Genomic DNA, 25,837 nt, shown 5'->3' on the forward strand with positions numbered 1-25,837 from the left:
CGGGCACATTAGATGCAACCAATAAACAAATAAACAATACATTTTCAGTTATTCTAAGTAAATTAGACAGTGAGAGTGCAGAACTGCAAGTCTGTAGATTTTATAATCTACGTACAGTTTTATATGTATAATTATAATTCCATATATACTGTAATATCGTATTGTGGTACATTACTCACTTTCTGTTTTTACAAACCAATGGCCAAACGAAGAGTAAAATGACCAGCAATATGACGAGGCAGCTGCCCATGCTGGCCCCTTTGGATGAAGGAAAAAGAAATAGGGGATTAAAAGTTGGTAAACATTCAGGACTCGCACAGCACAGTAGACGTGTGACTTCTGGATTACAGTGGCTCCAGAATGTAGTTCACCTTCTGCCACCTTCTCAAAGGCGACCAACACTGGCTCTGTCCACAATCCCCTCATCCAACAAGTTGCATGAGACCCTGACCCAGTCACTGAAAGGAAGCATGCAGGTACAGCAGGCAGTGAAGAAAGCCAATGGAATGTTGGCCTTCATAACAAGAGGAGTTGAGTATAGGAACAAAGAGGTCCTTCTACAGTTGTACCGGGCCCTGGTGAGACTGCACCTGGAGTACCGTGTGCAGTTTTGGTCTCCAAATTTGAGGAAGGATATTCTTGCTATTGAGGGCGTGCAGCGTAGGTTTACTAAGTTAATTCCCGGAATGGCGGGACTGTTGTATGTTGAAAGACTGGAGCGACTAGGCTTGTATACACTGGAATTTAGAAGGATGAGAGAAGATCTTATCGAAACGTACAAGATTATTAAGGGGTTGGACACGTTAGAGGCAGGAAACATGTTCCCAATGTTGGGGGAGTCCAGAACAAGGGGCCACCGTTTAAGAATAAGGGGTAGGCCATTTAGAACTGAGATGAGGAAAAACGTTTTCAGTCAGAGTTGTAAATCTGTGGAATTCTCTGCCTCAGAAGGCAGTGGAGGCCAATTCTCTGAATGCATTCAAGAGAGAGCTAGGTAGAGCTCTTAAGGATAGCGGAGTCAGGGGGTATGGGGAGAAGGCAGGAACGGGGTACTGATTGAGAATGATCAGCCATGATCACATTGAATGGCGGTGCTGTTCAAATGGCCTCTTCCTGCACCTATTGTCTATTGACCCAGATCCGTTCAGGAATTGTGCCAATATATTCCAGACACTATAGATGAGGGATTATTACAAGCCCAGGAACTACATTGGTTTAGACTGTAGAGATACAACGTGGAAACAGGCCCGTCGACCCACGGAGTCCACGCTGACCAGGGATCACCCCGTACACTAGCACTATCTTACACACACTAGGGACAAATTACAATTTTACCAAAGCCAATTGACCTACAAACCTTTGGAGTGTGGGAGGAAACCAGAGCACTCGGGGAAAACCCACGCGGTCACAGGGGAGAATGTGCAAACTCCGTAAAGACAGCACCCGTAGTCAGGATCGAACCCGGGTCTCTGGTGCTGTGAGGCAGCAACTCTACTGCTGCGCCACCGTGCCACCCCTTATTAATAACAGAGGGACTAGCCTGGTTAGGTTCACCGGCATGCAAAATTTAATCCATGAGGTACTTCTTAATGTTTAGTAAACTCTGCTGCACTAAAAGACTATCAAGACTTGAGGCCAGTTCATTGGCTATATTTAAGAGGGAGTTAGATGTGGCCCTTGTGGCTAAAGGGATCAGGGGGTATGGAGAGAAGGCAGGTACGGGATACTGAGCTGGATGATCAGCCATGATCATATTGAATGGCGGTGCAGGCTCGAAGGGCCGAATGGCCTACTCCTGCACCTATTTTCTATGTTTCTATGACACCACAGTTGACCGAGAGTTCACGTTACATCAATCAGTTTAATGGATCTGTAAACAGCTATTGATCTCAGACTTTAAGGAATTATTCACGCCATGAAAATAGCTACCAATCCTCCTTTGAGATTTGGTTCCATTTGCTTTATGGAGCTGAATGTCACGAGAGGAATGCCAAGGGTGGTTGTTATCCTGTTTAATACTGAAAGGAGATAAAAGGTTTTAACTTTACGTCCTGAGCTGGTGATTGCAGGATGTGGGAACCATTGATGTGATCAGCATTTATTGCCCCTCGTGAATGGTTAGCACGCAAAAATATTTTCACAGTATCTCGGTACATGTGACAATAAACTAAACTCAACTCATTTCGGAGGGCAGTTAAGAGAGACATTGTTTGTGGATCTGAAGTCATATCTGAGTCATCTTCATACGTTCATTATGAACATGAACTTGTATACAGATTATCTATTTTCCTTCTCCAAACAGATTCTAACTTTGTCCACCATCTTTCTGTCAGAACCCCCCCCCCCCCACCCCCTCCTCCCGTACATCAACCTTTTACATACCTAGCTTTAGACAATAGACAATAGGTGCAGGAGTATGCCATTCGGCCAGTACCACCATTCAATGTGATCATGGCTGATCATTCTCAATCAGTACCCCGTTCCTGCCTTCTCCCCGTACCCCCTTTGTCCTGTCCTTCCTCTCTTCCAGCTTTCTCTCCCCTCCTTCCCCCCATCCCCTCCCCCTTCATTCCCCTGCAATCAGTCTGAAGAAGCTTCCTGACAGGAACGTTCCATGTTCCCCAAGGATACTGCCTGTCCCGCTGGGTTACTCCAGCACTTGCTGTCAGTTTTTAACCAATAATGGTTTGTAATTCCAGATGGATTAACTGAATTAAATGTCCCCAGTTTGCTGGGCTGGGATTTGAACATGCGTACTTTAGGTTACTACTCCTGACCTCCAGACCAGTAACATAACTCCTGTGTAGCTCCTCAATGCAACTATTTCAATTTCTGAACAGTCATAAACCCCTTTTCCTTGCTCCTTACCGATGACTAATCCAATGCTCTTTCCAGAAGGCACTGTGCGATTGATATCTGTGGGAGACAAAAATGAAGAAGTTTGATATTTATTATGATCGCAACTTTCTACAGGAACATCAACGTGACATTAAGGACAAATGGGAGGTTTTCACCCATTGCACACAAACCTTGCCCAGTGCTCACTAAATCATACGGGTTGGAAAGAATTGAAGGAGAAATGTCAACCTCTTATTTATGGTTAGGGAGGTTAATGGCAGACCATCTCATCAGTGCTGGGCAATGGAACACTATTTGGTCCAATACTACTTCCCGAACCTTATAGGCTAGTCTGAAGAAGGGTTCTGACCTGAAGAGTCACCTATTCCTTTTCCTCCAGAGATGCTGCCTGACCGGCTGAGTTACTCCACCAATATCGGCTATCTCACTTCAAGACTTCATTCACAAGGTCATAAGTGATAGGAGTAGAATTAGGCCATTCGGCCCATCAAGTCTACTCCGTCATTCAATCATGGCTGATCTATCTCTCCCTCCTAACCCCATCCTCCTGCCTTCTCCCCATCACCTCTGACACCCGCACTGATCAAGAATCTATCAATCTCTGCCTTAAAAATATCCACTGACTTGGCCTCCACAGCCTTCTGTGGCAAAGAATTCCACAGATTCACCACCCTCTGACTAAAGAAATTTCTCCTCATCTCCTAACTAAAAGAATGCCCTTTAATTCTACCACTCTTGGTGGTGGTCTGACCCTTTTTCAAAGAGAGTCCACACAGCCCAGTGTACAATGGATGAAGACTCTCTATCCAATTCCTGCTCTATTGATCATTCTCTTGATCCAACAATGCTTCTCCTGGTGTACCTGGCAATAATAAACCAATACCAAATCTCAGTCTGAAGAAGGGCCCGATATTTCTGGATATTTTTGACACCCGTACTAATCAAGATTCTGTCAATCTCCGCTTTAAATATACCCAATGACTCTTCCCCATAGCCGTCTGTGGTACTGAATTCCACAGATTATCGCCCTCTGACTAAAGAAATTCCTCCTCATCCCCTTTCTAAAGGTACGTCCTTTTATTCTGAGGCTGTGCTCTATGGTCCTAGACTCTCCCACGATTGGAAACGTCCTCTCCGTATCCAGTTGGTGACTAGTTAATTGCCCAATCTGCAGGAAGGATGTAACTATGTTGTAAATGGTACAAAAGGGATTCACAAGCATGTTACCGGGGCTTGCAGGTTTGAGTTATGAGGAGAAGTTGGACAGGGTGGGATATTTTTTCCATGGAGCGTTGGAGGTTGAAAGGTAATCTTATTGAGGTTTGTATACAAGATCATGATGGGCAAGGATAAATTGAATGCTCACAGTCTTTTTCCCAGGGTAGAGAATTCCAAACCTGGAGGGCATAGGCGTAAGGAGAGGGTGAGAGACTTAAAGAGGGATCTCGGGGGTAATTGATTCACTCAGAGGTAGTCTGTATCTGGAATAGAGGAAGCTATGGAAGCAGATACAATTACGCTTTCAAAACACATATGGACAGATATAAGCATCAGAAAGGCTTAGAGAGATATTGGCCAAATACAAGCAAAAGGGATTAGGCCAGTATATCAACTTGGGTGGCATGAACAAGTTGGGCCGAAGGGCCTGTTTCCATGCTGTACATCTCTATGGTTTTATTTCTATGATAGAAAAGGTGGTGTCGCTGCTAACTCATTCTCCCATGCACAGCACAATTTAAGCCGTTCTCAGCTACTTAGAGAGGTTAAAATCACATTATGCAGTCTTAGTTTTTAGCTTTTTTTTTAGAAATACAGCATGGAAACAGGCCCCTCCCAGTCCACGCCAACCAGCGATCACCCGAACACTTGTTCTATTCTATACTCTAGGGACAATTTACAGAAGCCTTTTAACCTACAAACCTGCACGAGTTTGGAATGTGGGAGGAAACCGGAGCACCCGGAGAAAACCCACGCGGCCGCAAGGAGAACGTGGAAAGTCTGTACGGACAGCATCAGAAGTCAGGATTGAACCTGGAGGTCTGGCTCTGTCAGGCAGCAACTCTACCGCTGCGCCACCGTGCCGCCCCGCCCTCTGTCTCCATACCAAACACATTAAAGTGAGCAGTACTCTGCCCCATTGCCCGTCCACCATTTTCACTGCACCCACCGTCGGCGACGATGGTACTCGGATCTCCCTGCTCTCCTCCACCACCTCTTGTTTAAAACGGAACAGGGGATACTAGTCCATCCCCATCTCAGCCTGTTGGTCAGAGTGCACCAAGTAAAGGTTGCTGGACGAAACCAAGCATGGAAGCCGAACAGAGATATGCTGAACTAGACCCACTTGAGGACAGGTAATTCTCAGGCACTTGGAACAGTCGTGGAAAACTGGCACCAGGCCCCTTGCCTAGTTTCACGGCACATGTAAGAGGCTGACCTTCGGGCTATGATCCATGTGAGTCTAAGAGGAAACTGGATTGACCTTCAGAGCATGAGATGCAATGAGGAATTGTTGCTCATTGTTTCCAATGCAGCATTATTTGGCCCTGAAATCAATGAAGTGTATTCACTCCAAAGGCAACTAATATTTAGAGCATTGTGCAGTTAATGCAGCACCACATGCTGCAGAGGTCCAGGTCTGCATCTCCTTAAGGTTGACTGACCATGTCCTGGTACTGACCACTTGTCTTCTGCTTTGAAGACTGGTATCTTGATTAGTTTAGCTTAGTTTAGAGATACAGCGAGGAAACAGGTCCTTCCGCCCACCGAGTCCGTGCCGACCAGCCATCCTCGAACATTAACACTATCCTACACACGTGGGACAATTTTACAATTATACCAAACCAATTAACTTACAAGCCTGAACGTCTTTGGAAAACAGAGATCCCGTAGAAAACACACGCATGTCACAGGGAGAACGTACAAACACCATACATTAGTCAGGATCGAACCCGGGTCTCTGGCAGTGTAAGGCATGCAACTCAACTGCTGCGCCACCGTGTCGCATCATTGTTTTTTGCTTTAATTTTCTTTTAGACATTTTCAAAAACTTAAGTGGTTTACAAGATTCTTCTACTGCTTCCGGGTGCTTTATGTTTGGAAGAGGGACACCATAGAACACCTTGCTGAATGTAACATTCAAGAGAGGGCTAGATAGAGCTCTTAAGGATAGCGGAGTCAGGGGGTATGGGGAGAAGGCAGGAACGGGGTACTGATTGAGAATGATCAGCCATGATCACATTGAATGGCGGTGCTGGCTCGAAGGGCCGAATGGCCTCCTCCTGCACCTATTGTCTAACAGTGTGGACACATCACTGTCGACAGTACCGTTGCAAGACTGAGGCAAGACCATGTGCCTGAGTCTCTGATGTGGTGAATTATATTTTCAGGTCCTTATTTATCCCTCAGTCAACCTTTTTCCAAAACGAATTATCTGAGCATTTTCACGTTGGCGCGATCTCTCAGTGAACAGACTCACTGCTGTATCTTTGTTATAGCAGTGATCACACTGCCAGAATGCTTTGAGGAGATACTGAAGAAAGGTCTCGACCCGAAACGTCAAGTCTGAAGAAGGGTCTCGAACAGAAACGTCACCCATTCCTTCTCTCCAGAGATGCTGCTTGTCCCGCTGAGTTACTCCAGCATTTAGTGTCTATTCGTCAGAATACCTTAATGGATGTGCAGTCCCCTGGGCCATTTTAAAGCAACCATGAAGGACAATGTGCAAGAACAAGCATTTCTTGCTATCCAGCACATTGCTGGCCTTTAACACCTTGATTATCCGAAGCATCGTCCAAGGTCAACAATCACATGCACAAAACCCTCTTTGCAGACTCACAAAAGGACAGAAAGTGGTGGAGTAACGCAGCGGGTCAGGCAGCATCTCTGGAGAACAAGGAGGTGACGTTTCGGGTTGGGACTGAAGAGGCGGTCCCAACCTGAAACGTCACCTATCCTTGTTCTCCAGGGATACTGCCAGACCAGCTGAGTTACTCCACCACTTTCTGTCCTTTTGTGTAAGTGGTTCCTTGTTTCTAAACCACTGCCTTGGCTGATTCACTACATGTGTCGGAAGGAACTGCAGATGCTGGTTTATAACGAAGATAGACACAAAATGCTGGAGTAACTCAGTGGGTCAGGCAGCATCTCTGGAGAACAGGAATAGGTGACGTTATGGGTAGGAACCCATCTTCAGACCGAGGCTGAAGAAGAATTCCTACCCGAAACGTCACCTATTCCTGTTCTCCAGAGATGTTGCCCGACCCGCTAAGTTACTCCAGCATTTTGTGTCTATCTTCTGATCCATTACAGGTTCAAAGCAGCCACAGGGAACGAAGCTCAACTGGCCTAGACTAATTCAGATGTCCCAACAACATCTCAGCAAAGTGACTGACAATCTTGCTATCCATTCAGGATGCACGCTAGACTTCACTGCAACTTCCTCATTTCAGCTTCTTGGGAAAGAAGCCGGAATATAACAACCATTCAAAACATTGCAGATCCAACACACTACGTTCAGACTTCCCAGGAAGAAGTAGCCATTGCTTAGTATTAGTTTAGTTTAGAGATACATCATGGAAACAGGCCCATTCGCCCCAACGAGTCCACGCGACCATTGGTCACCCGTACGTATCCTAGACACTAGGGACAATTTACAGAAGCCAATTAACCTACAAACCTGCACGTCTTTGGAGTGTGGGTGGAAACCGGAGCACCCGGAGGAAACCCACGCAGTCACGGGGAGAACGTGCAAACTCCGTACAGACAGCACCCTTGGTCAGGATCGAACCCGGGTCTCCGTCACCGTAAGGCAGCAGCTCTACCGCTGCGCCACCGTGCCGTCCAATCAACTTTGAACAGAACAAGGACGATGAGCCCATCCCATCTACAGGTCGGTGGTTAAAGAATCTCCAACTTATTCCAGTGGGGAAGTTCCAACTTCCACACCAATCGCATTCAGGATATTATTTCAAAGGAAAACTCATTGAACTCTACCAGGAGTTTGAAAGGGAAATTGTTTGGCTATAGAAATCAAGCTTTCAGTTTTAAGTTATTGAGTCAATTACCTGCTAATGATAGACGTAGGACATGTCAAAACCAAACCCGGTAGCTTTCAGAGAATGTCTTAGAGGAGGAACGAGGCGGAGAGGTTTGTGGAGGGAGTGTCTGAGCTTGAGGTCACGACAGATATCAGGAAGGCTACGAAGCGACCAAAATTGGGGATGATCAAGACAGCGAAATTAGTAACAATCAGGCATTTTGTGAGTAGGGGGGTTGCTGGAGATGGCAGAGGGAGGGAAGAAGTGAGACCATGGATGGTAACCTGACTGAATGTAACTGACCTGAGGCACCAAGAGTAGAAGCAATTTCAGAAGTTGTTTCTGAAGTTGTGGAAGAATGTACTGATGTTTCTGCCAGTGCTTTCCTGGTTGTTACTGCTTCCATTCCTAAGTTGGCTTTAATATAAGAGGAAGAATATTTACAGTTAGCTACCTTTTGCAGAAGTTAGAAAAATGTCTACAATGTTTATACCGTTAGTTTAGTTGAGTTGAGAGATACAACGTGGAAAACAGGCCATTCGGCTCATCGGGTCCGTGCCGACCGGTGATCACCCCTAGACTGGTTCTATGTCCTACACATTCAGAGCAATTTACAGAAGCCAATTGACCAGCAAACCCGCACGTCTTTGGAGAGTGGGAGGAAACCGGAGCACCCGGAGAAAACCCACAAGGTCACAAACATATAGGATTATTAAGGGGTTGGACACGTTAGAGGCAGGAAACATGTTCCCAATGTTGGGGGAGTCCAGAACCAGGGGCCACAGTTTAAGAATAAGAGGTAGGCCATTTAGAACTGAGATGAGGAAAAACTTTTTCAGTCAGAGAGTTGTAAATCTGTGGAATTCACTGCCTCAGAAGGCAGTGGAGGCCAAGTCTCTGAATGCATTCAAGAGAGAGCTAGATAGAGCTCTTAAGGATAGCGGAGTCAGGGGGTATGGGGAGAAGGCAGGAACGGGGTACTGATTGAGAATGGTCAGCCATGATCACATTGAATGGTGGTGCTGGCTCGAAGGGCCGAATGGCCTCCTCCTGCACCTATTGTCTATTGTCACAGGGAGAACGTGCAAATTCCATAAGGACAGCCTGGATCGAGCCTGGGTCTCTGGCGCAGGGAGGCAGCAACTCCATCGCTGTGCCACTAATACTGTTCATCAGGAAGTGGGAAGATACTTTAGTACAGTGCTCCGATGTCCTTTATATTACATTCTAGTGAAGGTCGGGGCTGCCCAAATATAACACGGGTGATCATCTGTCAGAATGATTGGGTGGCCATTGGGGTTTGTAATGGGCCACCCTAGAAGCATGGGCGGCACGGTGGCGCAGCGGTAGAGTTGCTACCTTACAGCGAATGCAGCGCCAGAGACACGGGTTCAATCCCGACTACGGGCGCCGTCTGTACGGAGTTTGTACGTTCTCCCCGTGACCTGCGTGGGTTTTCTCCGAGATCTTCGGTTTCCTCCCACACTCCAAAGACGTGAAGGTTTGTAGGTTAATTGGCTGGGCAAATGTAAAAATTATCCCTAGTGGGTGTAGGATAGTGTTAATATGCGGGGGTCGCTGGGCGGCGCAGACCCGGTGGGCCGAAGGGCCTGTTTCCGCGCTGTATCTCTAAACTAAACTAAACATGCAAAGTCTGACACATTCTGTAGACTACTGACCTGTGGTGCTGAACATGACTGTCGTTTCAGCTGCTGTGCTCTGTTTTCTGTCTGTGGGCACTGGTGATGGGGACCCGGTTGCAACAGTCGAGACGCTTGACGTCGACCTTACTGCCGTCCGTGTCGTGTTTAAGGGTTCCCGTCCTACATTTTAATTTGTATACAAACGGGCGATGTTTAGGAGAAAGGGATATTCAAAACAGTTTGGAAAATGCTGTCACAGAATTAGCAATTTCATTTTAATTTTCCAGGCTGTGCCCTGGGACAATGAGCAACGAACCTGAGGTGTTTGTGATTAATGGTGGGACTGCGGAGGTTTGCCTTGTGACGGGAAGGGGTCTTGTTGCAGTGGTCGGGGCGGTGGACTCTACCGCTGCTGCTGTTAGTGTCGTCACCGCCGATGACAAGGAGCTTCCTAGTGCTTCTGGCGTGTGATAAAACAGAACAGACTTAGAGTGAGCCCGCACTGCCTGTCTCCATTCCCCAGTAAAACAGAACTCTTGCCCTTGACCACGTGTGGATTCCGAGGGATTTCCACTCCCTCCTCCTTGACAATGTTTACTGAAGTAAGAGGACATTGCAGATGGCGGGATGGGTGGGAAGAGAACAGAGCTGCAACACTGAAGGAGTCTGGCGCTGTTTGCAATGTGTCACTCCATCGCAACACAGCACTGGGCTCCAGGGCTTTCGCCCTACATTAATGCTCCACAAGATCCTTGCCCCACCCTAACAAACAGAAACATAGAAAATAGGTGCAGGAGGAGGCCAATCGGTCCTTCGAGTCAGCACCGCCATTCATTGTGATCATGGCTGATCATCCACAATCAGTAAACCGTGCCTGCCTTCTCCCCATATCCCTTGATTCCACCAGCCTCTGCCTAATTCTCTTTTAATTTCATCCAGTAAATTGTCCTCCACTGCATTCTGTGGCAGAGAATTCCACAAATTCACAACTCTCTGGGTGTCAACTCTCTGGCCGCCATTGGTGGAGCGGGCGCACGTGGCCGCTGGCTGGGTGAGGTCACGTGGGGCGCGGGGCGGTGACGTCACCCTTTGTCCTTTATTTGGGAGTGAGGAAGTTGGCAACCCTACTAATATGGGACAATTGCGGTCCCATACGGGACAAACCAATTTAGCCCAAAATACGGGATGTCCCGGCTAATACGGGGCAGTTGGCAACCCTACCCTCCATCCTCAGTCAAAAAGCTGCCCCTCAGGTTTCTAATAAATCTTGCCCCTAAACACATGTCCTCTTGTTTTCGATTTACCTTTCCCTGGGCAAGCTTACCTATTCCCCTCATATCCTATACACTTCTTATAGAGATGAATAAAATCATGAGGTGGACAGATGGGATGAATATCTGGCAAGGTCTCATCTTCTCGGTCTTCCTCCAAAGCTACACCTGACGTGAGCCATTCCAGTCTCCACTAAAATGAACCCCTAGAAACCTACGTCAAGGGAGAGGTCACATTTTTGTAGCCTTTGAATCAAATGTAATCAGTAACTAAATTTTGTGTCTAACATTGTTAGAAGAATGCTACAAATTTAAGTTCATGGATTAACATTTAAGTTCATTGATATCAAGCATGTTAAGGAAACAGCTCTCCTTCAAATATCATTTAATATTATCCAAATACTATGACATTTTTCATTGTATTCCCTGAAAAGTAACTGCAGCAAACAGCAACACACCTGTCGTGACTGTAATGTCCACTGTTGTTGTATAATGCTCTGCTGTAGTTCCCGAGGTTTCTGGTGCTACAGATGTAGGTTCTACAGATGTTGCTAAAGACGTCATTGCTGTAAACAGATGACCTCCTGAATTTTCGTGCACATAAAACTTGATGCGTTTAAAACCAACTTAATCCGGCACAGTTACCAATGTAATGTTGCCTTTCACAACACACCCTCAATGTTATAACAAGGAACTGCAGATGCTGGTTTATACCAAGGATGGTCACAAAATGCTGGAGTAACTCAGCGGGTCAGCCAGGCAGGGCCAAATGGCCTCCTCCTCCACCTATTTTCTATGTTTCATTTTCTATGCATCTCCGGAAAAAAGGATTGGGTGACGTTTGGGTCCGAAGAAGGGTTTTGAGCCGAAACCTCACCCATCCATTTTCTCCAGAGATGCTGCCTGACCCGCTGAGTTACCCCAACATTTGTGTCCACCCTTAATGTTTTAGTTCAAAGTAAGTATTTAATTATAAAGCAATAACCGTCCCTTAACCAGTCTCACCCACAATTCTAGGGTTACAGTAATCTAATGGGTAGTATAAGAAAATAACTGCAGATGCTGGTACAAATCAAAGGTATTTATTCACAAAATGCTGGAGTAACTCAGCAGGTCAGGCAGCATCTCAGGAGAGAAGGAATGGGTGACGTTTCGGGTCGAGACCCTTCTTCAGACTGATGTCAGGGGGGCGGGACAAAGGAAGGATATAGGTGGAGACAGGAAGATAGAGGGAGATCTGGGAAGGGGGAGGGGAAGAGAGGGACAGAGGAACTATCTAAAGTTGTAAACTATCTAATGGGTGTCGGTGGCACCACTGATGGTAATGTTAGCCAGGTGCTATCTGTACTTACAAAGTTATGATGGATGAGATTCGGGGCAGGTACAGTCATTCAGAGTGACTGCCGAATTGTGCCATTGTAGAAGGACAGACTGAAACGCTTCAGCTTAATTTTTTGGAATCGGAAGACATCCTGTGGTTTTCATAGATAACAAAGTCACCTCTACAGTCATTCTCAACTGGGGATTCCATCTCTGTCAAATGAGACCTGTAATTTTTAGAGTTTCAATGCTTATATACATACAGCGTGATAACAGGTCCTTCGGCCCCACTTGCCCACACCGGCCAACATGTCCCAGCTACACCAGTCCCACCTGCCTGCATTTGGTCCGTATCCCTCCAAACCTATCCTATCCATGTACCTGTCTAACTGCTTCTTAAATGTTGGGATAGTCCCAGCCTCAACTACCTCCTCTGGCAGCTTGTTCCATACACCCACCACCCTTTGTGTGAAAAATGTTACTCCTCGGATTCCTATTAAATCTTTCCCCCTTCACCTTAAACCTATGTCCTCTGGTCCTCGATTCACCTACACCGGGCGAGGGTCTCTGTGCGTCTACCCGATCTATTCCTCTCATGATCTTGTACACCTCTATGAGATCACCCCTCATCCTCCTGCGCTCCAAGGAATAAAGTCCTAGCCCGCCCAATCTCTCCGAGTTGAATCCTGGCAGCATCCTGGTAAATCTTCTCTGCACCCTTCCCAGCTTGACAACACCTTTCCTATAACATGGTGCCCAAACCTAAAAACAATGTTATGTCCTTCAATGCATTAAATGTGGCACCCTTTATTTGTGCACAGTGGATGGCTGGATTGTATTCTTGTATGATCTATTCTTTGACGGGATAGCATGGACACAGAAGCTTTTCACTGTAACTTGGCATGCATGACAATAATAAACTAAACAAAAATAAACTGGACAAAACTAAAATAAACTAGACTGTAGAGCTTCTTAAAGCCTCGAGACCAATCGCCCCGAAGCCTTGGTTGTTGTAGCCGGAGACTTCAATCTCCAGCCACCCACCCAGGCAGATGACCAAAGTACCACCAGCATGTCCCTTGTCTCATCAGGGGTCAGAACATCCTTGACCACTGCTACACACCAATGAAAAATGCCTAGGAAGTAACTGCGGATGCTGCTTCAAACCGAAGACAGACACAAGAAGCTGGAGTAACTCAGCGAGGACAGGCAGCATCTCTGGAGAGAAGGAATGGGTGACGTTTCGGGTCGAGACCCTTCTTCAGATAAAGAATGCCTCCCGCTCTGTCACCAGACCACAGTTTGGGACATCTGACCGCCCAGCTGGTCTTCTCCCTGCCTGCACACCAGAACTAAACTAAAGATTCATTCTTCAAAGCATCAGAACAAAAAGACCCGTCTCTGTGTGGCCTGATGATATATGCTCGGGCTGTGCAATATTCTCTTTTGCAAAGCCGTATTTAGTATTTGGGTGAAATCAATCTCAAACAGCCGAGACTGCACCCAACACTGTACAAAAATGCAGCGCCGGAGACTCAGGTTCGATCCTGACTACGGGCGCCGTCTGTACGGAGTTTGTACGTTCTCCCCGTGACCTGCTCGGGTTTTCTCCAAGATCTTCGGTTTCATCCCACACTCCAAAGATGTACAGGTTTGTAGGTTAATTGACTGGGCAAATGTAAATAAATAATAAAAGCGTCCCTATTGGGTGTAGGATAGTGTTAACGTGCAGGGATCGCTGGGCGGCGCGGACCCGGTGGGCCGAAGGGCCTGTTTCTGCGCTGTATCTCTAAATCTCAGAAGAAAATCAAACAAGCAAAACTGTTTCACGGCAGAAGGTGGGGCTAAAATCTCAGAAAGTAAGAGAGGCTGGTAACAGCCAGCAAAGCGGCAGTTTGTGAAAAATACTTCTACGAACAGATATGTCAGTAAAAAAAGATGATGAGTGTTTGAAATAATCTACCAGCCAAGATTAAAGGGGAATATAAAAGCATGATCGGTAGGGCTAGGTGCTGAGTTTTTTTTTTCTTTTCGATACGATACGATAGAACTTTATTTATCCCAGGAGGGAAATTGATCTGCCAACAGTCATAAAAACACAAAGTACATGAAACATGAAATTAAAATGGCGATTGGAAAGGATTGGGGGATGTGCAAAGATTGGGGAGGGGGGGAGTCAGTCTCAGTCTAGCCCACGACAGAAGGGGGAGGGGTTGTACAGTTTGATAGCCACAGCGAAGAAGGATCTCCTGTGGCGTTTGTTCTGTGCTGCATCGTGGTGGGACCAGTCTGTTGCTGAAGGTGCTCCTCAGGTTGTCCAGTGTGTGTCATGGAGGGGGTGTTGAGCTGTATTGTCCAGGATGCTCCGCAGTTTGAGGAGCATCCTCCCCTCCAAGACCACTTCCCGTGAATCCAACTCCGCCCCCAGGAGGGAGCCAGCCTTCCTGATGAGCTTGTTGATCCTATTGGTGCCCGCGGCCTTCGCCCTGCTGCCCCGGCCACACGGCAGCGAAGGTGATGGCACAGGGCCACCACCGATTGGTAGGACACCTGCAGCATCTCACTGCAGACGTTGAAGGAGCGGAGCCTTCTCATAAAGTACAGCCGGCTCTGTCCCTTCTTGTACAGGGCCTCAGCGATCCTGGAACAGCAGTCCTGCTGCAGAACACATCCGCTTCCCAATAACTCAAGCAGAGTGAGAGCCAGCAAAGTTTGGCAAAGGACAGAGGAGAACAGATGCAGCAAACGTGCTAAAGATGGACACAAGATGCTGGAGTAACTCAGCGGGGCAGGCAGCATCTCTGGAGAAAAGGTTCAGACTCCGAAGAAGGACCCATTCCTTCTCTCTAGGCTTGTATACACTGGAATTTAGACGGATGAGAGGGGATCTTATCGAAACGTATAAGATTATTAAGGGGTTGGACACGTTAGAGGCAGGAAACATGTTCCCAATGTTGGGGGAGTCCAGAACAAGGGGCCACAGTTTAAGAATAAGGGGTAGGCCATTTAGAACTGAGATGAGGAAAAACGTTTTCAGTCAGAGAGTTGTGAATCTGTGGAATTCTCTGCCTCAGAAGGTAGTGGAGGCCAATTCTCTGAATGCACTCAAGAGAGAGCTAGATAGAGCTCTTAAGGATAGCGGAGTCAGGGGGTATGGGGAGAAGGCAGGAACGGGGTACTGATTGAGAATGATCAGCCATGATCACATTGAATGGCGGTGCTGCCTCGAAGGGCCGAATGGCCTACTCCTGTCACCTATTGTCTATTTTCTATTGTCCAGAGATGCTGCCTGTCCCGCTGAGTTACTCCAGCATTTTGGGTCTATCTTCGGTTTAAACCAGCATCAGCAGTTCCTTCCTGCACAGCACGTGTGCCAGTTCTGCAGAGTGTTGGAAATGGTTTTCAGAATCAGTCTCCAGCCAGGTTGCAGCTACATGAACTGTTCAGGATGCCACCACTGGCAGATGGGACATTTACTGCATGCCGCATAGCAGCATCAGAGACAGACACAATGCATTAACTTTGTTATATATAACCATATAACAATTACAGCACTGAAACAGGCCCGTTCGGCCCTACCAGTCTACGCCGACCACTCTCCCTGACCTAGTCTCATCTACCTGCTCTCAGACCATAACCCCCCAATCCCCTCCCATCCATATACCTATCCAATTTACTCTTAAATAATAAAATCGAGCCTGCCTCCACCACTTCCACCGGAAGCTCGTTCCACACAGCCACCACCCTCTGAGTAAAGAAGTTACCCCTCATGTTACCCCTAAACTTTTGTCCCACAATTCTGAAGTTATGTCCCCTTGTTGGAATCTTCCCCACTCTCAAAGGGAAAAGCCTACCCACGTCAACTCTGTCCGTCCCTCTTAAAATTTTAAAAACCTCTATCAAGTACTGTTATAGGCAAGTCAAATTTATTGTCATATGCACAAATACAGTAAACAGCCCTGCTTGTGACTGCGGGCATCCTGACTAGACCAGACCACACGATGTGAACGACCGCTCACTGAGGCTTTTCCCTGGTGGCATCAAGGCCCTGGCTTGGATGTCTACCCTTGACCTGCAACTTTAGGCTGTGCACGCCCCACGCAAGAAGAAGAGGTTGTCCCTGGTGTGTGTGTGGGGCGGTGTTAATGTGTGTGGATCGCCAGTCGGCACGGACTCGGTGGGCCAGGGGGGGGCTGTTTCCGCGCTGTACCTCTAAAATTAAAATAAAACTAAATTAGGCCATCGAGTCTACTCCATCATTCATTCACGGCTGATGTATCTTTCCCTCTCGACCCCATTGCCCTGCCATCTCCCCGTAACCTTTCAGAAGTTCCGAAGGACTTCTTCCACAATTTAGTTAGGTAACTCTCATATTGTTACCTTTTTAAAAATCGCCATTTCTTCATTCTTGGGGTGTGGATAAGCATCTGCAGTTGCCAACATTGAAAACATGGTAATTATTGGCCAGGTATGCTCACCTCTGCACATTCAGTTTCGATTCCCTGTCACAATGTCTAACCTTTAAAACAAGGAAACATTTCTCCCTAGACTTAGTTTCAGTTTGCACTAAAAATATCTTACAAATAAAAATATGAACATTAGATATAAGGGGCGGTGCAGTGGTAACTTTGCTGCCTTACAGCGCCAGAGACCCATGTTCATCCTGACTATGAGTGAAGGCTGTACGGAGTTTGTACGTTTTCCCTGTGACCGTGTGGGTTTTCTCCGGGTGCTCCGGTTACCTCCCACACTCCAAGGATGTACGTGTTTGAGGGTTAATTGGCTTCTGGAAATTGTTTCTTGTGTGTAGGATAGATTTTCTGCACGGGTGATCGGCGGTTGGCACGGACTCGGTGGGCCGAAGGGCATGTTTCCGCGCTGTAAGGGTGCAGCGGCAGAGTTGTTGCCTTACAGTGCCAGAGGCCTGGGTTTGATCCTGACTATGGGTGCTATTTGTGCGGAGTTTGTACGTTCCCCCAGTTACGCGTGGGTTTTCTGGGTGCTCCGGTTTCCTCCCACACTCCAACGATGTGCAGGTTTGAAGGTTAATTGACTTCTGCAAATTGCTTCTTGTGGTGTAGTTTAGTTTTAGTTAACAGATACAGCGTGGAGACAGGCCCTTCGGCCCACCGGGTCCGCGCCGACCAGCGATCCCCGCACATTAGCAATATCCTATACCCACTAGGGACAATTTTTACATTTACCAAGCCAATTAACCTACAAACCTGTACTTCTTTGGAGTGTGGGAGGGAACTGAAGATCTCGGAGAAAACCCACGCAGGTCACGGGGAGAACGTACAAACTCCGTACAGGCAGCACCCGTAGTCGGGGATCGAACCTGAGTCTCCGGCGCTGCATTCGCTGTAAGGCAGCAACTCTACCGCCGTGCCACCGCGCCGCCCAGATAGTAGGATAGTGCTGGTGTGCGGGTAATCACTGGTCGGCGCGAGCCCGGCGGGCCAAAGAGCCAGGTTTCATGCTATATCTCTAAAGGTCTAAATCAGATTGCTTGTTGGTTTAGCTCACTCTGAAATTTTGTACAGGACCCCTCAGGTGGCCTCACCCAACGTCTTGTACAACTGCAACACGACCTCCCAACTCCTATACTCAATACGCTAACTGATGAAGGCCAATGTGCCAAAAACCTTTTTGACCACCTCATCTACAGTACCTGCGACTCCACCTTCAAGGAACCATGCACCTGCATTCCTTGATCCCTCTGCTCTACAACATTCCACAGTGCCTTATCATTCACTGTGTAGGTCCTGCCCATGTTAGACATTCCAAAATGCAACACCTCACATTTCTCTGTATTAAATTCCATCAAACATTCCTCTGCCCACCTGGCCAATCGATCTAGATTCTGCTGCAATCTTTCACAACCATCTTCACTATCTGCAAAACCACCCACTTTTGTATCATCAGCAAACTTGCTGATCTTGCTCTGTATGTTCTCATTCAAATCACTGATAGAGATGAAATGCTACAATAGACAATAGGTGCAGTAGTAGGCCATTCGGCCCTTCGAGCCAACACCACCATTCAATGTGATCATGGCTGATCATTCTCAATCAGTACCCCGTTCCTGCCTTCTCCCCATACCCCCTGACTCCGCTATCCTTAAGAGCTCTATCTAGCTCTCTCTTGAATGTATTCAGAGAATTGGCCTCCACTGCCTTCTGAGGCAGAGAATTCCACAGATTCACAACTCTCTGACTGAAAAAGTTTTTCCTCATCTCCGTTCTAAATGGCCTACCCTTTATTCTTAACGATTGTTGAAATGCTAAATACTTGATTGAAATGACACACATATGATGTATACTCACTCTCTCACTCCCCGTGAAAATGAGAAGTTAAGTGAACATTAATGTGGCTGAAGGCAGAATTTGCCGATACGCCACATTGGCAGATAAGTTAGCAAAGGTGGTAGACACCACAGCTAGGGGTGTATTTATAGAAATGTTTGCCAATTGAACAGAAAGGCGCTAACTCAAATCACTATGAAGAAACGGCAAGTTCAGTTGAGTTTAGTTTAGTGTCACGTGTACCGAGGTACAGTGAAAGGCTTTTGTTGCGTTCTATCCAGTCAGCGGAAAGACAATACATGATTACAATCGAGCCATTTACAGTGTACCTGTAGATACATGATAAGGGAATAACGTTTAGTGTGAGATAATGTCAGCAAAGTCCGATTGAAGATCTCCAATTAGGTAGATAGTAGTTCAGGACTGCAGGGTAAAGCCAGCCAAGTACCCTGTATAATGGTACAAAGTGCTACTTGAACTTTGCCTGGCAAACGAACACATTACTGCACTGCTCTCAATGTCAAGGACAGGGTCATCTTGCTTCTCATGCACTCTGTAGGCCGTTCCTCCGGAAATACTTCCCGGATGATGCAGCTTCAATAACAGCCAAGAAGCTCGACGCCATGCAGCGGATAGCAGCCTCCTTGACAGGTGCCCCCTCCACAAACCAAGTCTTCCCTCCAACACCAATGCCCAGTAGAAGCAGTGTGTGCCATCTACAGGGAATGCATGGCAGCAACTCACCAAGACTCCTTACCTTCCAAACCCACCACCTCTACCAGCCAGAAGGACCAGGAGGCAGATACAGGGCAAAAGAGTAACTCAGTAGAGAGTAGCTTACATTGAATTCTCCAGTTTTAGATAACTTCTACAAACATCTCCCATCTTTCCCCCACCCTTCTCCTCCCCCAACACTCCCATCCTTACTTTCTCCCCCCCCCACCCCCAGCTCCCTTCCCTGGAACAACTTTGCACTGGTTTCTCAACCCCTCCCCCACACCCTTATCCCCTCTCCTCCACTTAAATTCTGCTAACTAGTCCAAGACTTGGCAACGATGCATCCCTCTTGGGCACACACTTGCTTCTCTCTCTCTACCCTTTGTCCAACAGTCTGCCTCTCAGGGAACCCCTTTGGCCTGAGGTCACCTTTTCGCTTGAGGTCATCAGTTTGCCGGCCATGATTTGTCCTGCCTCTTCTCGTTTTCCAGATTTTTTTCCCCCGCTCCTCCCTGCCACAATCCGCCTGACTAAGGGTCCAGACCCGGACCGTCACCCATGCATTTTCTCCACAGATGCTGCCTTACCTGATGAGTTCTGTCTACTGCAATTTGTGTCTACCTTTGGTATAAACCAGCATCTGCAGTTGCTTTTTATTGCATTAGAGAATAAAGCACTTATAAAGATCAACAAGATATTTGACGTGTGGAGCTGCAGGTGCAGGGCAAAGTCAGAAATGAGTATTTCTCATCTGCAGGTACAATGCAAACAGATATGGATGTTTGAGAAATCACGGAAGTGTAGGAGGGTGTTTTGTACTTTACCCATACCCGATATCTGGCTTTACTCAGATAGGCACAGACACAACATAAAACAGCTTGTTGATCAATGGTGAGTCCATTGAACAATTAATTGTCAGTCTGAAGAAGGGTCTCGACCCGAAACGTCACCCATTCCTTCTCTCCAGAGATGCTGCCTGTCCCGCTGAGTTACTCCAGCATTTTGTGTCTACCTATTGAACAAGTCGGTTTATGAAAAGGCCTCATCGATGCACATCGGGAAGTAGCGTGAGCAAGCCCAAACTGCAACGGTGATGGCATGGCGGGCACGAGTAAAATTCTTGAGGACGCAAAATATGCAGATGTTGGAATCTTGAGCCAAACACGAATGCTGGAGGAAGTCAGAGGAAGTCAGGCAGCATCTGTGAAGGGTAGGGACAGGCGACCTTTATGGTCGGGACCTGTTATCAGACTCTGGAGAAGGCCACGACCTGAAACATGGCCTATCCACTCCCTCCACAGATGCTGCCTGACCCGCTGAGTTACTCCAGCACTTTGTGCTTTGCCTGACGTTAGAATTCTCTTTCACTTATAACACAATCATATTTTATTCTTCAACACGTTGGAAGGCAAACTGAGGTTTAATTTTAAGTCATAAAAATGCAAGCTTCATCTTCCAGTTTCCAAAGATACTTTAATTGATTCACTACAACTGACATGTGATGAAAGAATGGGTCGACTGGGCTTGTGTTCACTGGAATTTAGAAGGATGAGAGGGGATCTTACAGAAACATATAAAATTCTTAAGGGATTGGACAGGCTAGATGCAGGGACAATGTTCCCGATGTTGGGGGGGAGTCCAGAACCAGGGGTCACAGTTAAAGAAGAAGGGGTCGGCCATTTAGGACTGAGATGAGGAAAAACCTTTTCACCCAGAGAGTTGTGAATCTGTGGAATTCTCTGCCACAGAAGGCAGTGGAGGCCGATTCACTGGATGTTTTCAAGAGAGAGTTAGATTTAGCTCTTAGGGCTAACAGAATAAAGGGATATGGGGAAAAGGCCGGAACGGGGTACTGATTTTGGATGATCAGCCATGATCTTATTGAATGGCGGTGCTGGCTCGAAGGGCAGAATGGCCTCCTCCTGCACGTATTTTCTATGTTTCTATGTTTCTACAAGGCCTCTGACTAGTGATCGTTTAGATCTTACTACTTTTCCCTCAAGTTTAAATGAGCAACCTCCACTGATCTTTAAATCACCCACCAATCTTTCCATTAATAGGTTCAACTAACAATCCAGCATCTGCAGTAACTCTCGTCTGGATGATGTTGTGTTTTTACTGTTTTGTTGTTTCATTGACGGCAACGTTTTCCATAAGTCACAGACAAATGACGGAGACAAAATCGGACGATTAAAGTATCGGTGCAGAAAGGAAAAAGCCAGCACATTGGACACTTGACAACAAGGCTTTACGGCAAGAACAAGTCAGTGGGCGAGACTATGCCTCAGCAGTGAGTTAGTGGCACTCGAAGATGCGTTACAAGTTAAATAAAAGGGTAGATCACACATGCCAAAGGTATGATGGCCTCTGTGTAGTTCTGCAGTCAGAGAACAAACAAAAAAAGGAACGCAGAATGTTTGTGAATGGGATGAAAGCGTCAAAAATCAATGTGCTTCAAAGCCGTGGGCGACAAGACAGAAATCAAACGATGGGAGAAACACAGTCAAGCTCGGAAGACTAGGGTGGGATGTTTATGTGGATGTGCTGAGAGCTCAGAAAGCAGGTTATTAAAATGGCCTGCGCAGCTTGCAAAGTCAACCCAAGCGTCTTTAGGTAACAAACCTGAAGTGTCATGGACGGTTGGAGTCAAATCCTTAGGGATCTCAGTTGATGAGGTGCTTGGTGCTGGTGGTGGAGTACCACCCATCCCTGACAATTGCAGGTACAAAGAAAATAAACATCAGTTAAGTAGGAAGTACTGGCAGGTAGCTGTTGATTTATATACAAACAATGCTTCGTTCTGAGTGTCGGTTTGACTCAAACAGCAGTACTTTTGGCTTCCTGAACCCGAAAATTGAAGACTGTCTCTTCAATTCCAGGACTTGGTCACACAGCTAACACTTCCGCAAAGCTCAATGTGAGTGCAGTGTTGTCTGAGCTGCCAGGCCCCAGACGAGAGGTTTCCTGGCTGTTCTAGGGTCTACAGATATTTACACAGTTGATTGCCCACCAAGGGCTGAGAAAGCTTGTGTTGATGCAGTACATTGGTAACTAACTTATTGCAGTGATCTCCATTGAGCTTCTTAATGGAGTGAGATGAGATGAGGAAAAACATTTTCACCCAGAGAGTTCTGAATCTATGGAATTCTCTGCCACAGAAGGCAGTGGAGGCCAATTCACTGGATCTTTTCAAGAGAGAATTAGATTTAGCTCTTAGGGTTAACAGAATCAAAGGATACGGGGAGAAAGCAGGAACGGGGTACTGATTCTAGATGATCAGCCGTCATCGTATTGAATGGCGGTGCTGGTTCAAAAGGGCCGAATGGCCTACTCCTGCACCTATTTTCTATGTTTCATGACATTCAACAGGAGCTGAGAGAGACCGTAGGATACCAACCAGTCTGGCGACACGTGGAATGTGTAGGAAGAAACTGCAGATGCTGGTTTAAACCGAAGATGGACACAAAACGCTGGAGTAACTCAGCGGTTCAGACAGCATCTCTGGAGAAAAGGTGACGTTGCGGGCCGAGACCCTTCTTCAGATTGCTGAAGTCTGAAGAAGGGTCTCGACCCGAAACGTCACCGATTCCTTTTCTCCACAGATGCTGTCTGAGCCGCTGAGTTACTCCAGCTTTTTGTGTCCGTCTTTGGTTTAAACACATGGAGCGCGGATCCAGTGGTCTCAGTTTAGCCCTGGACAACCCAACATCAGCCGGTCCACAACGAGATCCGTGCGGTGATAAAGTCACTGATGGTGGAGGGTCAGTGAAGGGCAGGGAGTTCCTGTTCCACCAGCTTCCCAGAGGGAACCTACCTCTGTGCATCTGGACACAATAGGAGAGAGCTAGATAGAGCACTTAAAGATAGCGGAGTCAGGGGGTATGGGGAGAAGGCAGGAACGGGGTACTGATTGTGAATGATCTGCCATGATCACATTGATCACATTGCGGTGCTGGCTCGAAGAGCCGAATGGCCTACTCCTGCACCTATTGTCTATTGTCTAACACACTCTGCAGGGTCAGGCTAAGCAGGATTCTGGAGTATAAACTGTATAACCCAAGAAGCCCTGTACAACTGTACAGTTTAGTTTAATGTCACGTGTACCGAGGTACAGTGAAAAGTTTTTGTTGCGTACTCTCCAGTCTAAACTGTAAAGCACGAGTAGAACAGGAGACCTTTGGACAATCTTTAATCGGACTTTACTGGACTTTATCTTGCACTATATGGTTTCCCCTCTATCCTGCATCTATACACTGTTGACGGCTTGATCGTAATCTTGCAGAGTCTTTCCACTAACTAGATAGCATGCAACAAGAAAGCTTTTCATTGTATCTTGGTACACGTGGTAATAAACTAAACCAAACTAAACTAAACTAAACACGATGTAAGCTGGGAGTATACTGTTCAACTGTAAAAAATATCTTTGCTCACAGGTCCTGAAATGAGGGTGGGAACCAATGCATCAAAGTGTGAAGTGGCTGGGTGGGACATGCTGTTTCATAGAGTCATAGAGTGATACAGTGCCTTCGGCTCAACTAGCCCACACCGGCCAACATGTCCCATCTACACTAGTCCCTGCCTGACTGACATTAAACTAAACTGTACAGTTGTATAGGGCTTCTTGGGTTATACAGTTTATACTCCAGAATCCTGCTTAGCCTGACCCTGCAGAGTGTGATAGACAATAGACAATAGGTGCAGGAGTAGGCCATTCGGCCCTTCGAGCCAACACAACCATTCAATGTGATCATGGCTGATCTTTCTCAATCAGTACCCCGTTCCTGCCTTCTCCCCATACCCCCTGACTCCGCTATCCTTAAGAGCTCTATCTAGCTTTTTCTTGAATGCATTCAGAGAATTGGCCTCCACTGCCTTCTGAGGCAGAGAATTCCACAGATTCACAACTCTCTGACTAAAAAAGTTTTTCCTCATCTCTTTTCTAAATGGCCTACCCCTTATTCTTAAACTGTGGCCCCTGGTTCTGGACTCCCCCAACATTGGGAACATGTTTCCTGCCTCTAACGTGTCCAACCCCTTAATAATCTTATATGTTTCGATAAGATCCCCTCTCATCCTTCTAAATTCCAGTGTATACATGCCTAGTCGCTCCAGTCTTTCAACATACGACACTCCTATCCATGTACCTGCCCAAATGTTTCTTAAACATCGCGATAGTACCTGGCTAAACTACCTCCTCCGGCAGCTCGTTCCATACATCTACCACCCTTTGCGTGAAAAAGTTACCCGGCAGGTTCCTATTAAATCTCTCCCCCCTCACCTTAAACTTATGTCCTCTGGTTCTCGATTCCCCTACTCTGGGTAAGAGACTTTGTGCATCTACCTGACGTCTACCAGAATACATTTTATCAAGATAAGGCTGGGATATGCTGCAACGGAATATATGTTATCAAGATAATCTACATATTGCGATGGTAGACACAAAAAGCTGGAGTAACTCAGCGGGACAGACAGCATCTCTGGAGAGAAGGAACGGGTGACGTTTCGGGTCGAGACCCTTCTTCAGACTAGTTAGGGAAAAGGGAAACGAGAGACATAGACGGTGATGAAGAGAGATTTTTTAAAAATGAATGAAAGATAGGGAAAAAAGTAACGATGATAAAGGAAAGCAGGCCATTGTTAGCGGTTTGTTGGGTGAAAACGAGAAGCTGGTGTGACTTGGGTGGGGGAGGGATAGAAAGAGAAATTGAAGCCTGTCATCAGACATCACAGGTCTGCAAAGCAACTGGTATGAACCATATTTAGAGAAGACTATTCTGGTATGCAAGGAGTGGAGATCCATACATTCTGCATGCAGAAGTAAAACCGAAATGGAAACTTTGTTAGCTCATTGAACGACTTCTATTCAAAGTGCAGTCTCTCAGCTAACGCCATCAGCAGAACTTGATTTTTTTTCATCGTGATAAGCTTTCCCTTTACTCTATGACTCTATGACTAATGATAACACAAGTTGGTCCTTTGAGACCAAAGCTCAGTGCAGCCAAACGCCAAGACTCTATGGGAGAGGACCTCAGTCTAGGGTTCTTCCGCTGCTGGACATTGGGGGGCAGAGTCCGGCGGGGATTCTGGGGAAGGGAGATCATCGCAGGGGATCAGACGGGTAGCAAAGGTGTTCTGTGTAAAGCAGATGATAACACCACTGAGCATATGCAGGAAGGACATGCAGATGCCGGTTTACACCGAAGATAGACACAAAATGCTGGAGTAACTCAGCGGGACAGGCAGCATCACTGGAGAGAAGAAATGGGTGACGTTTCGGGTAGAGACCCTTCTCCAGAGCCTGAAGATGGGTCTCGACCCGAAACGTCACCCATTCCTTCTCCCCAGAGATGCTGCCTGTCCCGCTGAGATACTCCAGCATTTTGAGTCTAACTATTGAGTTCGCCACTATTGAACGTACGGATACTAGGAATATGTGAAGAGTTTTTGCAAGGATTTTGTTTTGTGTATATTTGTTATTCTGAATAAAGTTTGTTTTTGACATAAAAACAACTCTTAATTGGAAGGTTGGAAAACTATCCTTGTTGTATTCTGCTATAGAAACCCATTAATTCTTTGGATGAAACCCACGGCTATTAATGAAACCCACAAACACTGTTGTGCAAATATTATTGTTTGTCTGCGACTTTCCCTCTTGAGACTCACCGAGACATCCCAATTTAAAG

General features: G+C 46.7%; 1 protein-coding gene across 2 annotated transcripts in view; it reads right to left on the bottom strand.

Annotated features, from left to right (window-relative positions):
* The window catches only part of LOC144605065 (uncharacterized), a 33,387-nt gene that overhangs the window by 2,290 nt on the left and 5,260 nt on the right, over positions 1 to 25,837 (bottom strand). The window contains exons 1-6 of one of the 2 annotated variants that reach the window (XM_078420113.1): positions 16,513 to 16,558; positions 9,858 to 10,001; positions 9,578 to 9,721; positions 8,202 to 8,315; positions 2,869 to 2,916; positions 180 to 258 (exon numbers count right to left, since the gene is read on the bottom strand). In XM_078420113.1, the coding sequence (XP_078276239.1) occupies positions 180 to 258; positions 2,869 to 2,916; positions 8,202 to 8,315; positions 9,578 to 9,593 (257 nt within the window). In that variant the 5' untranslated portion in view covers positions 9,594 to 9,721; positions 9,858 to 10,001; positions 16,513 to 16,558. Of the gene's footprint in view, positions 1 to 179; positions 259 to 2,868; positions 2,917 to 8,201; positions 8,316 to 9,577; positions 9,722 to 9,857; positions 10,002 to 16,512; positions 16,559 to 21,776; positions 21,864 to 25,837 lie in introns of those variants that run through there. The other variant, XM_078420112.1, reaches the window with a different exon arrangement.

Source organism: Rhinoraja longicauda, chromosome 23 (assembly GCF_053455715.1).
Source record: "Rhinoraja longicauda isolate Sanriku21f chromosome 23, sRhiLon1.1, whole genome shotgun sequence".
NCBI classification, from domain to species: domain Eukaryota; kingdom Metazoa; phylum Chordata; class Chondrichthyes; order Rajiformes; family Arhynchobatidae; genus Rhinoraja; species Rhinoraja longicauda.